This window comes from Cyprinodon tularosa, unplaced genomic scaffold, assembly GCF_016077235.1.
Source record: "Cyprinodon tularosa strain WSP-4 unplaced genomic scaffold, ASM1607723v1 ctg49, whole genome shotgun sequence".
In the NCBI taxonomy this organism is placed as follows: domain Eukaryota; kingdom Metazoa; phylum Chordata; class Actinopteri; order Cyprinodontiformes; family Cyprinodontidae; genus Cyprinodon; species Cyprinodon tularosa.
The window spans coordinates 253,342-268,960 of NW_024039218.1; the positions used below are offsets into that span (position 1 = coordinate 253,342).

The window sequence follows — 15,619 nt, forward strand, 5'->3', positions numbered from 1 at the left end:
AGCCAAGTTATTTGTGGAAAATCTCTTAAGCAGGATGTTTTTAGCATTTGTTGACACCAAGTTATAAATCAGTAATGCTTTTAACGGATGCCCTGAATGTGGACAGATTTGGTTGTCCACCAAAACCTACAGGTTTTGGGAAGCAGAGCACGTTTCTAATTGATTCAAAGGAGCCGAATATACGTCTGAACAAAACATACATTTTTAATGTTACTTTCGTTTTAATCAAACAAGGTACAAATGGTCTTTCAATTTTAAAACAGTGCATTTTTTTTCTGTAAAGACCCATGCTGCTGTAACGCATGAGAAAATATATATATTAGAACTTAAAAAGCTAAAGGAAGGACTTCACAGAAAAGTGTTTGTGCAAATAAAGTAATATTTTTCTTAAAATGCCTCTTATACTAGTTTGTGTTGAACATGTTGGATATAAAACCCAATTGTAAAATGTTGCAATAAAAAACCCCCACCAATTTTACTTTAGAATTTAATTTAAAAAAACAGACTATTCATAATCGAACAATCATCATGAACGTGCGAGTGTAAACAGACTTGGCTCTCCTAAAAACAGTGTCATTAAACCATTTGTAAACACAGTGGGTGCATGTTTGAACAATGATTAACGTGAACACTCCTGCTACATCGAACCACTTTTAACATTGAAGAAAAATACAAAAGCATTAAAATACATCAAAGTGAAAACATAACAAATTTTTCATTAAAACAGGACCACTGATAACAGCTGGAGACCAGCAGCTGGAATCATTTCTGCAGAGCCGAGACGACGTCCTTCAGAGCCGCTGACGCCCTCTGCAGCTCCAATCGTCTCCTTTCCAGTTCTGAAATCAGTTATCAGGTAAAATTCAAAACCTTTTAAGTGAGGGAAAAAAAAAAACTTACTTATCGTCTTACTGAGAGAAAAGTGTACCAAAACCTTAATTTTTTTGTGAGCACAAATATGCAGGATAAGGATACCTTGTTCCTATAAACCTCAAGCTTAACAAATTTAACAATAAAACTGAATAAAATCAAATTATTCTCAGAAAAGGAGGGAATATTCTCTTTCCCCTATGCTTAAGCTCTTAAAACCCACCGCAGACCTTAAAGTTGAGGTAATAATTCAGAATGCATAAAAATTCCACCGGTAAAATTTTTACCAGCAGGGGGAGCCATTGTGCGCAGCTCCAAGCTGACACCAAAAGTTCCAAACCCCTGAAATTTTCTGAATGTGCGGTTGACATGATGTAGAACAAACATAATACAATAAAACCTGCCTTTTCTCAAGAATATCTTTATTACTGCTGTTCAAAAAATACCTATCATTTCTGAGAATAAAAAAACGACAACTTTGAGTCATGTTTGAACTAGGGCTGCAACAACGAATCGATAAAATCGATAAAAATCGACTTTTAAAAGGCTTGGCAACAAATTTCATCATCGATTAGTTGTGTCGCGCGATTAATGCGTCATCCACCGCTGCCACTTGATTGAAACGGGAAAAAAAAAAAAAAAAGAGCTGCGGCGCTGGCTCGCAGGTGAGCCAGCGCCGCAGGTGAGCAAAGGCTGTTTTCAAAAGGCAGGTAACGTAAACTGTTCTAATGACAGATGCTGCAAACGCAAGCTGCGTCTCAATAGAGGGTTTTCAGTGACGTCACTGGCCAGCTTCCGGTCCGCCATCTTGGGTGGCATATTATCATATATCATATATATCATGTCGCGAATGGATAAGTACGCCAGCACGCTAGAGCCACCAGATCATGGAACATATCTGAGGAAATGTTCCGTGATTGACCATATGGACCCCTATGCCCTCCACGGCGCCTTGTTTAGCACTAATCCAGATGATTGGCCAAATGTAGAGCACGGTGACATAGTTCATTACCCGGTGTTCAGTGAAAACCCTCTGCACACTCTTGAGGAAATGAGAGCGTACAAGGGTCTAGAGACTCACAACCAGTTCACATCTGGTTGGGTACGAGATGTCGAAGTGATGTACATGAAGGAAATCGCCATCATACGTGGACGGGTGAGTTTTAATAAGATGGTAAAAATGTAAACAATCCGACGCAGGGCTCGCTATGCTAGGTGGCTGGCCGGCGGTGCGCGAACAGTTCCAAAGCTACAAGTCCTTGGAGTCTCATGTGCAGTTTACGAATGAATGGGTTCAGGAGCTGCAGCTCATAAAGCCAGCAAACAGTGCTAACCGTTAGTGCTAACAACCACTCAGGCATGTAATGTACTTTTAACTAGCTGCAATGTGTTTTAAAGGTTTGGTTAGTAACGTTTACTGCCAAACCTCCCTAAACCCTCCGGGTTTTTCACATATTTGAGCCTTTTCCCGCTGGTTGAAGTCAAGTTACGGTGAAATTAATCAAATTAAAACATGGCTGAGAGAGGGAGTCCAGTACGCGGTAGTCATAGGCAGTAGTCTGAGTAGCGGCGGCGGAGGCAGTCAACATTGCGGCCACGGAAAGTAATACGTCATGACGCCCAAGCCCTATTATTAATATATTCTTACATGTTTTAAATGCTTGACAGTTAATTACCTGTGACAAAGTGAGCACTGCAGACTTTGGCGTATTCCAGCTTAACACCGTCCAAATCAGACCTGGATATCCGTGTCAGCCATAGGTGACGGCGTTGTTCAGATAGCTGTTTTTTTCCCCACTTTGATTCACAATTACGGCTGGTATGCGATAGAAAGAGCGTTGATCTCCACCTCCACGGGCCGTGCAACCAACAATTACACACGTTTTCACCATTTTTCACTGTCAATACTGCCTAAGGCTGCCACCCAATATGGCGGACGCGCTGAGTAGTCACGTGAGTGTGACGTCACCTGAAAAACCCCTATTCGCAGACAGCCTGCGCTTTGTAAAGCGAAAAAAAGTCGTAACATGCAACTTTTGTAAAAACAAATTAACATGGCATGGAAGCACCACTGTTATAATGCAGCACCTGAAAAGAAAACACGTTGGAGCCTTCAATGGCAGTGAAGAGAGCTCATCAGCAGGATGAGTAACCATGTTTGTTTCGTTTTAAAGTGGGGAAACGTAACGTTAGTTTCTCCCATTGTTTGAACCCCTTAGGGGCTTTTAAAAACAAAAATGTCTATTTTTGCGCTTTATGAAACAAAGTACCCTATATTTTGTGGATGTACAGCTACATTTCTCATGTAAGTTTGCGTAGTTTTAACACAAACATTTATTTTTCATATTGCACCAGGACAGTTAATGAGCAACCTGTACTTGTGTGCTTGTTTGTTCTGTCTAAAATGTTTCTTTTGGAATAAAGAGGTTAATATAAAAAATATTTTTTTGTCCGATTCATCGATTAATCGAAAAAATAATCGGCCGATTCATCGATTTTTTAAATAATCGTTAGTTGCAGCCCTAGTTTGAACTGATGCAGGTTGGTCTGTGTTCTACTCACTCAATTTTAATTTATATATTAGGAAACTAGAGGGTGTTAGCTTTCAAATAATGTATTGCACATGTAATTTGGGCGTACAGTTCCTAATTTATTTGCTTTTCCATTTGGGTATGCAAAATAGGTGAGGATTACCCAAAATGAGGTGGATGTTAATAGGTTAACAGAATAGCAGGGCTGTAGTTTGATGGAATGTATTTATATAAATTAGAATAAAAAGCCCCAAAGGCAAAAAAAAAAAAAGTTGAAAACCACTGGAATCTTTTCTTTTTTTTTTTTTTTTTATCATTCTTGTTAATAATTAAAATTTGAAATGAGCTAAGCTCTCTGTAAACAAAGTAGGATGAGATGAAGGCCTGCAGGCAAAGTTTTAATGGTGAGATGTCGCATGAAGAAGCCAAAGAAGCGTTTTTTTCTCCAAGAAGCTTAATTAAAGAGATTGTTAGATCCAACCTGTAAGAACTTTTTAGGGGCGAACTCTTATCATTCTGGTTTTGATGATTTTGTATTTAACTCCACAAAACACTGCAAACCGAGGACTGCATACAAAAAGCAATAAAAAGCAATTTTGTTAAAACCTGCATGATTGTATATTATGTTGGTAACTTTATTTATGCATTAATCACAAGCTTTTTCAGACATTGACCTGGTCCCTCCAAACAATTAATTTTAGGCATTTAAAAGAAGCAGTATAGCGTTCCCAGTCCACGGTACTGGCGTTGTTTTAGGTCAGCAGTAATTAAGGCTTTAAATCATGAATGATGACCTTAGCCTCCATGTTCCCTGCATGTGTGCTACCCTCTAGTCTTGGAGCCTTAGAAATGTCTCCACCATCGTTTTAGAGACTGATGCCATTGATTTGGTTTATTTTCCACTTTTCAGTTTCTTTAGGTCAGGAAATGACCTGCTGCTTTAGCAGATTTAGCCTATTGCATGTTGTAGCTTTCTGTTAAGGGATTTTCCTTTGATGCTTGGTAGGAAACCAGACTTTTTTTTTTTTAACATAATGACTCTTTTGTATATATTAAAGCTGGTTTTACTGGAGCTATAGCTTCAAAAGTAGCTCTTGGATTAGTTTTCTGAACATTCAAAGGAAGTCGGGGAGTTAAAATACCTTCCTCCTGCTTGGTAACAAGGTCTGCAAGTCTTCCTGAGTCCATTATCATCGAAAGTGCCCGGTCATAATCTGTGGAGAAAGCAAAGTCCAGCTGTTTTATTTATGAAAAATAACCCACCCATCCATAGTTATGCACACCCAGACACTCCAAGGCTCTCTGAAGCTCACCACACAGCTTTGATGGAGAATTTAGGTCTAGATAGTGAGTTGATCATGGTTGCTTTTGTATCTCATGAACCATTTCTCTGTTAATTTGGCAACATTTCCGATAAACGTTGGCAGAGTTTCTTTTCAAACAAATAACAGAAACATTTATGACCAAACTAAACATTAACAATTGGTAGCAGAGAGGTGGAGCACTATAGGTGGTCTTAGGTGATACCCACACATGAAAAAACCACTAATGTCGGCCAAAAAGTACCAGCTCTCATAAAGAAAGCTTTTACTATTTCTTTTACAATCCTGTTTATTCTTTATAGTTACAAAATAAACAGTAGCCCTAATTCAACGTTTTTTTTTTTTGATGATTTATACTTATTATATTTATATATACTTATAAATATTGATCAAGTAAGTGGCTTTGCTTCTGCAGCTAATTCCGACATAAAAATAAATAAACAATGCCCATGTTGTCTTGTTTGACGGATTTTTAAGTGTTTTTCATCTGTATATCATTTTATTCATAAACCAGCGAAAAAAGACGCCGTCAATGTTGACAGAAACTCCGAACACCTTATATTAGTAAATGTCAAACTACATCTATTTGATAGAAATTGTTGACTAAATGTAAGAAAAAACACCCTGAGCGTCATCTTCCTCACCTTCCTGGCTGGCCCGCTCATCCTGGATCCTGCTGAACATGTTGTTTATTTCCGTAATAAAGTCGGTGAAGATGGCCTCCGTAAACCCGGCCGCGTTGCAGTTTCTCCAGAAGCTGGCAGAGTCGATGTCAGGCTTTGGGTCTGATGGAGGCGTTCCGGCAGGCTCTGTGAGTAGGGGTGCGTGTGGGGAGGGTGGTTCTGGTGGATGTGCTAAGGCAACCTCTCTAGGTAGAGGTGCTAGAGGGATGGGCCATTCTTCTGAAGGAGAGGGGGAAGGGGGAGGGGGGATAGTAACACAGATGGATTCAGGCAGAACTTCTTTAAAGCTGGAGAACGGCACAGAGCTGCTGGGCTTGGAGTGCTGTGGGGAAGTGGTGGAGCTCTGCTGTGGGACGGAGACGGAGGGTTTGAGGACGGGTTCTTCATAACCGTGGACCGGATCCTCTTCAAAGACGAACTCTGAGAGCAGAGACAGAGCAATTTGCTCCCAGGTTATTCCAAGATCATTATACATTTAAAAATTTTTGGTTTCAGGTCTCCCCTCTCCTATCTCCTTCTTAAGAGGAGGCCCCAGGTCATACCTTCTATTTCTCTCTTCACCGTCTGCACCTCCGTCTCTACCATCTGAATGTGGCGACTCTGCTCGGTTACAGCTGCAGGTGCAGGATTTAAGAGAAGCATGGTGCCGACTGCCACCCCAGACAGCAAACTCTCAGACTCCGCATCCTGGGAGGAAACCACACGACTGACATCATGGACAAAATTTTGATTTCAGAATATATATTTTTAAATTTTAACTATTATATACAAGTTCAGTGTGTTTTCTAGTGGATCTTCTCTGTACGTTTCCTCCACTTTCTCTTGGACCTCTGCTATCCCTCTCCTGACAAAATACATGAATGCATGACATGAAAACCTGGACAATTTGTGGTGCATCAATCCATATAGATAAAAACACGTACTTTTACAATTATTATGAGCTTGGATATATAAAATCACATTCATAGACTGATGATATCAATAATATGTGCCAATAACACATTTGTTTTATTAGCACTTTTAATAAAACAAATATACTTTATGAGGTGGATATGCTGCTTTTTGGAGCCAGTTAGATTATTTAAGGAGGGTGTTACACAGTTTTTTGAACGTAACTCACACTTGGACTTTTAAAGAAGTCTCTTATGTCTCTTTTTCTTTTTTTCCAGACACCCTGATAACCAAACACACACGCCCACATGAAACCAATTCAAAGATTTGATTAAATTAAGACATCTGATATCATAACCCTTATAGTTTATGTGACCAAATGAAAGAAATGCCTAATTTACAGTCGCTTTTTGCAGAGCCATGTTTTTTCAGTGGTGCATCAGACGTTGGTAGGATGAGTTTCTCAGGAGTGACAGATGTAACAGCCAATCACAAAAGAAAGGACGGACGGCCAATCAGGAGCTTGCTGGCGGTCTAAACTGAGGGTCGCGGGCTTCAGCTTGAGCTGTGGTTTTCTGCTTGGTCCTAGTGCTCGATGAATGTCTGCGTACTGTAGCATAACGGTCTTTTGAAAAAGTGCAGGGGACATGTCCCCTGTGTGCCCCCCAAAATTAAACCAGTGGCTGACATCACAACGCCGTCAAGCTGCTTGCGTTCTCCATAAAAATAATCAAATATCAAATCGGTAAAAGAAATGAAGCAAAGAGAACTCACAGAATGTACGAGTGTTTCATTCTCTTCGTTGTGTACATCTGCATTCACATTCTCCGCCGGAATCCCTAAAAAAAACAACAACAAAGAAACAAAAACAGCCCAAGGTTGAAAGAAACATTAATTTTGATTTATTTTTCTGCTAAAACTGCTGTGCAGGTTTACCTGCTGAGGAACCTGGAGGGTTTTTAGAGAACTTGCTGCAAGAGGAGAGCATTAAGACAATTGATGTTTGAAATAAAAGAAGCCTTTTTTTTTTTTTTTTTTTGATCACCATTTCCAATGAAAATAAAAAATATAGCAGTTGTTACCTGATAAGAAGGGACTGAGCTGACTGAAAAAGACCAAATATATCACAGCATTTAACATCTTCAGCCTCCAGTAAATACATCAAACAATAAAAGCTCAGACCTACTTCTTGCTCCTGCACACTATCCTCCAAATCTGACTCTAATGGAGGCATAAGTCCTTCCTCGTCTGTAGAAAAAGGGAGAGCGCATGAATTAAACCAACAAAGCAGCATTAGTTTGAATCAATGTAACAGTCTGAACCTGTGTTTGAAGAATCGGATAATATCCTTTTCCTTTTAAATGATCTTCTACTCGATGGGCTTTTCTCTTCTTCCCTGTAAGGAGAAGGTCAAAGGAATCAACATCTGTAGCTTTCCAACAGGAGCTTTGCTTTGACTTTAGTTCATAATTCGTATTAGCGCTAAAGTTTGCGGTCATTTCAGAAACTTAAAGGTCAAAAAATATTTTCACTCTTTTTCTTGCTCCAGGTTGTTGTAAAACTCTGTCAGTGTTTTGGGGGTTTTCTAGTTCACTCTGATGGTTCCTGAACATTTTCAGTCATGTGGCTGAAACTTCAACACACCTGATCAATGATCCACTCTCATCAAAACCGCTGATTTTGTTAAAACAATTCTTTTAAAATGATGTGTAGACCATTCACCTCAACCATACAACTAAAGAGCCAAAAAGAAAGACGTATGTCCAGAACTTCAATGAAATTATGAGGAAAGCAATTAAAGAGGAAGGAAAGCAATTATATCATCCAGGAATTAGCTAAGACTGAAACAATTAATGAAATTAATCGTGATAAATCGATTATTAAAATAATAGTCAACTAATTTAGTAATCAATTAATGGTTTACTGGAACTGGACTCTAAAACATCCCTTTAGCTGACAGAACAAACCGCTTTGAGCAGCAATTATAGCAAAATTGTGAAAAAACATATTAACAAAACTTTGTAATTCAAGATAAAAGAAAAAACTTTATCAGTATGATCTATCCAGAACACCCCAAGTGGAAATGTTTTGTTTCACCTGTTTTGATTTAGATTTTCAAAATACAGTGGAATTCGCTTATAGTGATCACATTGGTCCAGAGCCAATTTGAGCACAATAAGCGGTTGATTACTCTATACAAATTTACCATTATTTCACTTATTTTTTATGCAGAATATCATCTAAATTTCTCAATGAGAAAAATAAAATGAAATGGGTAGCTTCTGCATTTACTGAATTTTATTACATTACCATAAAAGTTTAATGACAGTATACTGTGCTGTGCACAGATATAACTCTGGTAGCCTGCTACCGCTGGTGCATTTTTTTTTTTAACAAGTCCGAACTTTGACACAAACGGTAATAGAACAACAACATAGAAGATAACTGCATAGGCTACAGAAAATTAAAGCTAGCCGACGTCTGTTTTGTGTTGCGGATCTGCTGCGCCGCATTAAGAAATCACTTCACATATTTATCCATGGTTCCTTGGATCAGAGTGTTGTCCAACACCAAGTTCACTTCTTTTTCAAAACGATATAAAAGGTCAAAGTTTTTGAAACCAACATGCAGGAGACCAGTCTTTAAAATGCAAACTGCATTCCTCATCTAAGCTCTGGAAGAGACAACAGTCTCCACATCCTCATCCTCCTTGGTGCGCGCAGCACTGGTACCCACACCAAATAGCTCTTGTACCTCCATGATGATGCCCTCATCCGTCACAGGCTCTGACACCTGAGTGCTGTCACCACTTTCGATCCACTTATTATTTTTGCACGTTTACATCCATAAAATGACCAAAAATGAAGACAATAAGCGGATTTCTTGATTACTGTAAACAAATTATTTAAACAGCATTTGTATAGAAATTATTCTGTCCCAAGCCTTTTGAACACTATAAGCAGATTCCACTGTAGTTTTCTAGAATCAGCCTTAGATTATTATTAGATTCTACTTGCACTTATGGCTGAGATGAAGCTGGTTTCTCAGGGCTGCTGATTATTTTTTAACTCTTCACTATCATGTTGTTCTTATTTCTAAGGTCCACATTTGTGTGATTGTTTTTTTCTATAATCGTTTTACTGTAAACACCAGAATTTCCCCATTAAGGGACAATAAAGGAAGTTTCTATTCTATTACAGGTGCTGGTCATAAAATTAGAATATCATGAAAAAGTAGATTGATTTCAGTAATTCCATTTAAAAAGTGAAACTTGTATATTATATTCATACATTACATACAAACTCATATATTTCAGATGTTTATTTTGTTTAATTTAGATGATTACAAATGACAACAAATGAAAATCTCAAATTCATCATATCAGAAAATTAGAATATTACTGAAGACCAATAAAAACAAAGGATTTATAGAAATGTTGGCCAACTGAAAAGTATGAACATGAAAAGTATGAGCATGTACAGCACTCAGTATTTAGTTGGGCCTCCTTTGGCCTGTATTACTGCAGCAATGCGGCGTGGCATGGAGTCGATCAGTCTGTGGCACTGCTCAGGTGTTATGATAGCCCAGGTTGCTCTAATAGTGGCTTTTAGCTCTTCTGAATTGTTGGGTCTGGTGTATTGCATCTTCTTCTTCACAATACCCCATAGATTTTCTATGGGGTTAAGGTCAGGAGAGTTTGCTGGCCAATTAAGAACAGGGATACCATGGTCCTTCAACCAGGTACTGGTAGCTTTGGCACTGTGTGCAGGTGCCAAGTCCTGTTGGAAAATGAAATCTGCATCTCCAAAAAGTTGGTCAGCTGCAGGAAGCATGAAGTGCTCTAAAACTTCCTGGTATGTGGCTGCGTTGACCCTGGACCTCAGAAAACACAATGGACCAACACCAGCAGATGACATGGCACCCCAAACCATCACTGACTGTGGAAACTTTACACTGGACTTCAAGCAACGTGGATGAAGTGCCTCTCTTCTTTTCCTCCAGACTCTGGGACCTTGATTTCCAAAGGAAATGCTAAATTTACTTTCATCAGAGAACATGACTTTGGACCACTCACCAGCAGTCCAGTCCTGTTTCTCTTTAGCCCAGGCAAGACGCTTCTGACGCTGTCTGTGGTTCAAGAGTGGCTTGACACAAGGAATGCGACAGCAGAAACCCATGTCTTTCATACGTCTGTGTGTGGTGGTTCTTGAAGCACTCACTCCAGCTGCAGTCCACTCTTTGTGAATCTCCCCCACATTTTTGAATGGGTTTTGTTTCACAATCCTCTCCAGGGTGCGGTTATCTCTCTTGCTTGTACACTTTTTTCGACCACATCTTTTCCTTCCCTTCGCCTCTCTATTAATGTGCTTGGACACTGAGCTCTGTGAACAGCCAGCCTCTTTAGCGATGACCTTTTGTGTCTTGCCCTCCTTGTGCAAGGTGTCGATGGTCGTCTTTTGGACAACTGTCAAGTCAGCAGTCTTCCCCATGATTGTGTAGCCTATAGAACTAGACTGAAAGACCATTTAAAGGCTTTTGCAGGTGGTTTGAGTTAATTAGCTGATTAGAGTGTGGCACCAGGGGCCATCAATTTTGAACCTTTTCACAATATTCTAATTTTCTGATATGATGAATTTGAGATTTTCATTTGTTGTCATTTGTAATCATCAAAATTAAACAAAATAAACATCTGAAATATATGAGTTTGTATGTAATGTATGAATATAATATACAAGTTTCACTTTTTAAATGGAATTACTGAAATCAATCTACTTTTTCATGATATTCTAATTTTATGACCAGCACCTGTATCTGTCAGAGGCATTTCTGGTATAATTTTTTAAGAAAAATTTTAAATACTAACAAGAAAAACAACATTTGACATTATTTGATGGTAGAATTTTCACCTTTTTTTAAAATTCAAATCTGATTTAACAGTTATAAGATATAGCATAAAGAAGAAAACATTAATGAAAAGGTTGGTTTCAGAAAAGCTTTGATGAACATGGTAACTTACTCATTGAAACTTAGCTGTCTCTGGAAAAACAAGAACGAAACACAATCAAACATCCGGTCAATAAGAAATACAAGAGGGTCAAGGGATAAATGGTCTCAAAAGCAGTTTAATGATTTAATACCTTGGTAGAAGTAAGCGGTGCACTGGATGAGTCACTGCTGCAAGAAGATGAGGTTCTAGAAGCTGAAGGATCTGCAAAACATTTAAGAAGATTTAACAGAAATATATTGAAATTAAAAAATGGAAAAACAAGAGGATATGAAAATCTTAAAGAGATCCTACTGTTGGCTCTCCTCTGTTGAGTCGAAGAAGCATGTTTGTCACAGTACGATCTTAAAAACACAAACATCTTATCAGTCACTTGCCATATGAAACAAAACAGCTGATCTTAGTTAAATACTCACATAACGATGGTGTTACGTAAACCATCCAAGCTGATATTTCCTTCTTTCTTCTCACAGGTAAGGCAATACGACTCATAATGAACAAAATATGGAAATCATTATTTGGTATAAAAGCTGTGCTAAAGACCAAAACCCTCAAAAGGATTTAGATTCATTTTCAACTGAAAGGAAATCACCATTTAAACTGTTTTTAAGGGCAAAGGCACATTATTTCAACCTAATATATAAATATGAACTGCTAATAAAATTGAAAACAAACTTTGAGCGATGCAACTTCGCCGGGGTTCTTGAAGGATGGGGACTTTTTGCGTTTATTTTCCGAACTGCCATTTTCTAGGAAGAAAATCAAAATTGACAAATTATTTATAAAAAAACAAAACAAAAAAAACAAACAAAACAAAAATAATAATAAAACATGCAGCTTTGACTCCTTACCTGTATTACTGTGGCGTACGCAGTACAGTCTGTTGCACAACAGAAAGAAAGTCAATAAAAACAGATTATACTCCAGAATGTCGATGCATTAGATCAGAACTGACCCATATTTCCCATCGTCATTATTCTCAAACGTCTTGGCTCCCCCTTCGACAGCACACGGGTAATGGAAAGTCCTCTTGCAGCGTCCTACCTCGCACCCTGCTGTGGCCCCCTTTTTTTTGCAGCCGCTACAGGTCTAAAACAGAAAAAGCAGACCAAAGAACTAAAGTGAGTCCAGCAATCAGGAGGAATCTGTTCTGAACTAAATAGACTTATCTCCCTTTACCAGTTTGCGTCCTCGTTTCACCTCCTTCTGCACGTCTGTGACAGAGAAGCCAAACAGGTCGTCAAACTGTGGCGTGCTGGTGCAAAAAATGCCCGAAGCAAAGAGCTGGAAATTAACAAAGGAAAATAGGTTTAAAAACAACAACAATATAAATATAATTTTAATGTTAGAAAAAAAATAGCTTATTATTGCTTATTACAGTATACTCCTTGAGATTTTTAAAATTTTAATAAATGTATTTTATTCTGCAATGCAATGTGATAAAGCCAGCCTTAGAAATGCAGAACATTAGGATAAATACAATTCTTTCTGCCTCTTATGTTTTAGGACAGTTTTAAGGATTGTATTTAAGTAAAAAGTGTTGACTGTATGAAGAGGTGTTACTAAGCTTAAGTTAGCTTTTGATTTGGGAAACAGCTCTTGGGAAACGGTAACAAAAAATAATACAAAGGAAGAATAAACCAGACAAAAATATTATAACATGCACATAAATAAATACTTAAAGAAATATTTAATAAATAAATAAAGTTGAAGCATATAACGGACAATAAATAAATTATTACAAAGGTGAATAAATAAAGAAGCTAATTAAAAGATATACATATATGTCTCACTGTATAATTTAATTTCATCCTACATATATTTTTTATTGTATTTTTTAGAGGGGCAATTAATTGTATGCTTATTTATTTTTGGAGCATTTATTTATATCTGCATTTATTTTTAATTATGGCAGGATTGGTCCTCCATACAAAAAGCCACTAGTACAAAATACAGTCATAAACCTGTAATTATAAAACTGGAGCTCCTTTGAGTAACTCCCTTTTATATACATATAAACTTGATAAATTGGTAAAGTAATGCAGAACATAAACAATAGACTGACTTAATCGGTTTTACTTTGTTTTAATCCAGACATCCAGGCTTGTTTTGATGAGCTCTGATAGCTCAGCACCAGGCTGTTCTCTACATCCAGGATGTTCCGCTGCTTGGTTTGGATGTCAGAGCTGAAGGTGAACTCAAAGAAAAACTTACTTTTTGGTTCATTAAAGCTTGTTTAATTTTTCAGTTGGATCTCAACAAAGCAGAACAGATCTCTGCCATATTTACTTTTACTACCTAAGAAAATATTTTCATATACCCCTACAATACTCTCAAGGACCACTAGGGGACCGCGTTCCCCCGGTTGGCTCCAGGTCCTCCATACATTTCAACTATTATACGGTAGTTTCAGTTTAAAGCAAATAAAGATATAGAAACTATTTTGCTTACCGAATTAAATGTGGGTTATCCTATTTTAAATTTCATCCGCCTGCATTAGTCTGAAAGTCTGTTTTTCTCAAAGATAAAATCAACAAACTGCACTTTGACTTCTTGAAGAATTGCGCATTTCAATCTCTTCAATTCAGTAAGTTTTGTTTCAATTTTCATTCTAATTAAATCAAAGTTCACATCAGTCATATTGCGAAGATCTTCATGCATGACTTAGCGCCATTTTTAAAAAACTTTTCATACTTCCTGCGAACCGATGGTTGGCTCACTCAGCTGGTCAGCAAATGACTGAAATGAATGCTCTTACCAGGCAGTTCTCATGCGCCGTGATCTGGTCTTTGGTCGATAAGGTTCCGGTTTTTGGACATTCCTGGGAGCGACCGCAGAGGACGCAGGTCACTGCGCAGCCTCGGCTCATTTCTCTGAAAATAAACCGTCAGTTCACATCGACTTTCGCCTGCAGGTTTCTTTCCTGGAGTCATTCCTAAACCCCTCCTACCTACAGTTTCGATTTCCTTCACTTTTCTTTTTCACCTTCTTCGGTTTATATTTTTTTGGCGGCTAGAGAATAACTCTTTGCTGCTTTATCGCCGCCTCCTGGCATGGAGTGTGAATTAGAATGGCATTTTTAATTTAATCATGTAAATAAAACAATTCTGGTGCTAAACTTTTATTAAGGCATCAGCATATTGACTTTTACTTTAATAGAAAGAATACCGATATAGAAAGAAGACAGAAAATTGATCTAATTATGACAGTAATTGATTGATTATTGATCTCACAGTGGAGAAATTTAATGGTTACATCAGCTCACATAATCAAAGAAGACGAATGTGCCAAATGAAGTAAAAGGTGCATGATAAATGTTCCACTTTCCATTAAGGCATTAAACAGTATCAAGCAGTAAATTGTGTAATAGGCAATGGTATTCAAAATTCAAAATTTAAACTAAACTGACATGCTTTTTTTGGTATTCATTATCTCACATAACAGATTTTTTTTAAAGAAGGATTTTTATACATTTTTGTTATTGTTAATGTAATGTAACATGCTTCCTTAGGTATTTATGTATTGTCTTATAATGGAATTTTATTGCAGTGTGACATATAGTTATAGTCAAATTTCCTTTGGGACTATAAAGTTAATCTTATCTTATATACAGTGCATCACTATGTGAGAGATTTTTATTTGTGTATTTTTTTTTTAACAGTAGGATCATTACACAGGGTTATTACACAGGGTGTTTTATATATATACATATATATATATATATGTGTGTGTATTTATTGCACTGGGTGTCAAATATAGAGAAACAGCACAGGGTATCAAATAGTAATTGCACATTATACATTGCACAAGTTATTGCTGTTGTTTGTCACATTGCGGAGTTAGTTCTATTTGGCACATTTCATGTTCTCAAATTTTCCTTGATTTAGCAGCAAAAAATTGTATGACCATAACTAGGAAGAACAAATAAAAAAAAAATTGACAAAAGAAAAAGAAGATTTAAAAATATATATTATATATATATATATATATATATATATATATATATATATATATATATATATATATATATATATATATATATATATATATATATATATATATAAATATATATATATTGTTAAAGAAAAATGATTATTTTTAGACTTTATTACAGTTAATCTTATGGCATGTGTAAACACTCTCACTTGAACATATTTCTTAATTTTGAACAAGGCTGTGTTAATGATTTAAAACTACTAATGGGTAAGTATTTAGAGCACCATACCATAAAATGAGTATCTCCTGGGGGCGAACATTATTTAAGCCTGCAGGAGAGATTTCTGCTTGGTTTACAGAAGGTCAAAAGTCTTCCAGAAT

General features: G+C 37.2%; 1 protein-coding gene across 4 annotated transcripts; it reads right to left on the reverse strand.

The window, feature by feature from the left end:
• Positions 1 to 473: 473 nt before the first annotated feature.
• Positions 474 to 14,302, reverse strand: phf11 (PHD finger protein 11). 4 transcript variants are annotated; one of them, XM_038302357.1, is made up of 19 exons: positions 14,061 to 14,302; positions 12,482 to 12,586; positions 12,258 to 12,391; positions 12,154 to 12,182; positions 11,978 to 12,051; positions 11,719 to 11,789; positions 11,597 to 11,646; positions 11,436 to 11,506; positions 11,315 to 11,334; positions 7,620 to 7,693; positions 7,484 to 7,545; positions 7,380 to 7,402; positions 7,234 to 7,268; positions 7,072 to 7,136; positions 6,176 to 6,250; positions 5,949 to 6,093; positions 5,368 to 5,826; positions 4,544 to 4,615; positions 474 to 839 (listed from the first exon to the last, which is right to left on the reverse strand). In XM_038302357.1, exons 1-19 carry the CDS (start codon positions 14,169 to 14,171, stop codon positions 763 to 765), a joined length of 1,752 nt encoding a protein of 583 aa, XP_038158285.1. In that variant the 5' UTR covers positions 14,172 to 14,302; the 3' UTR covers positions 474 to 762. The 4 variants fall into 4 exon arrangements, with proteins under 4 accessions (XP_038158285.1, XP_038158284.1, XP_038158287.1 ...); XM_038302356.1 differs by having other exon boundaries at positions 11,719 to 11,792; XM_038302359.1 differs by lacking the exon at positions 11,719 to 11,789 and having other exon boundaries at positions 11,597 to 11,609; positions 14,061 to 14,301.
• Positions 14,303 to 15,619: the final 1,317 nt, after the last annotated feature.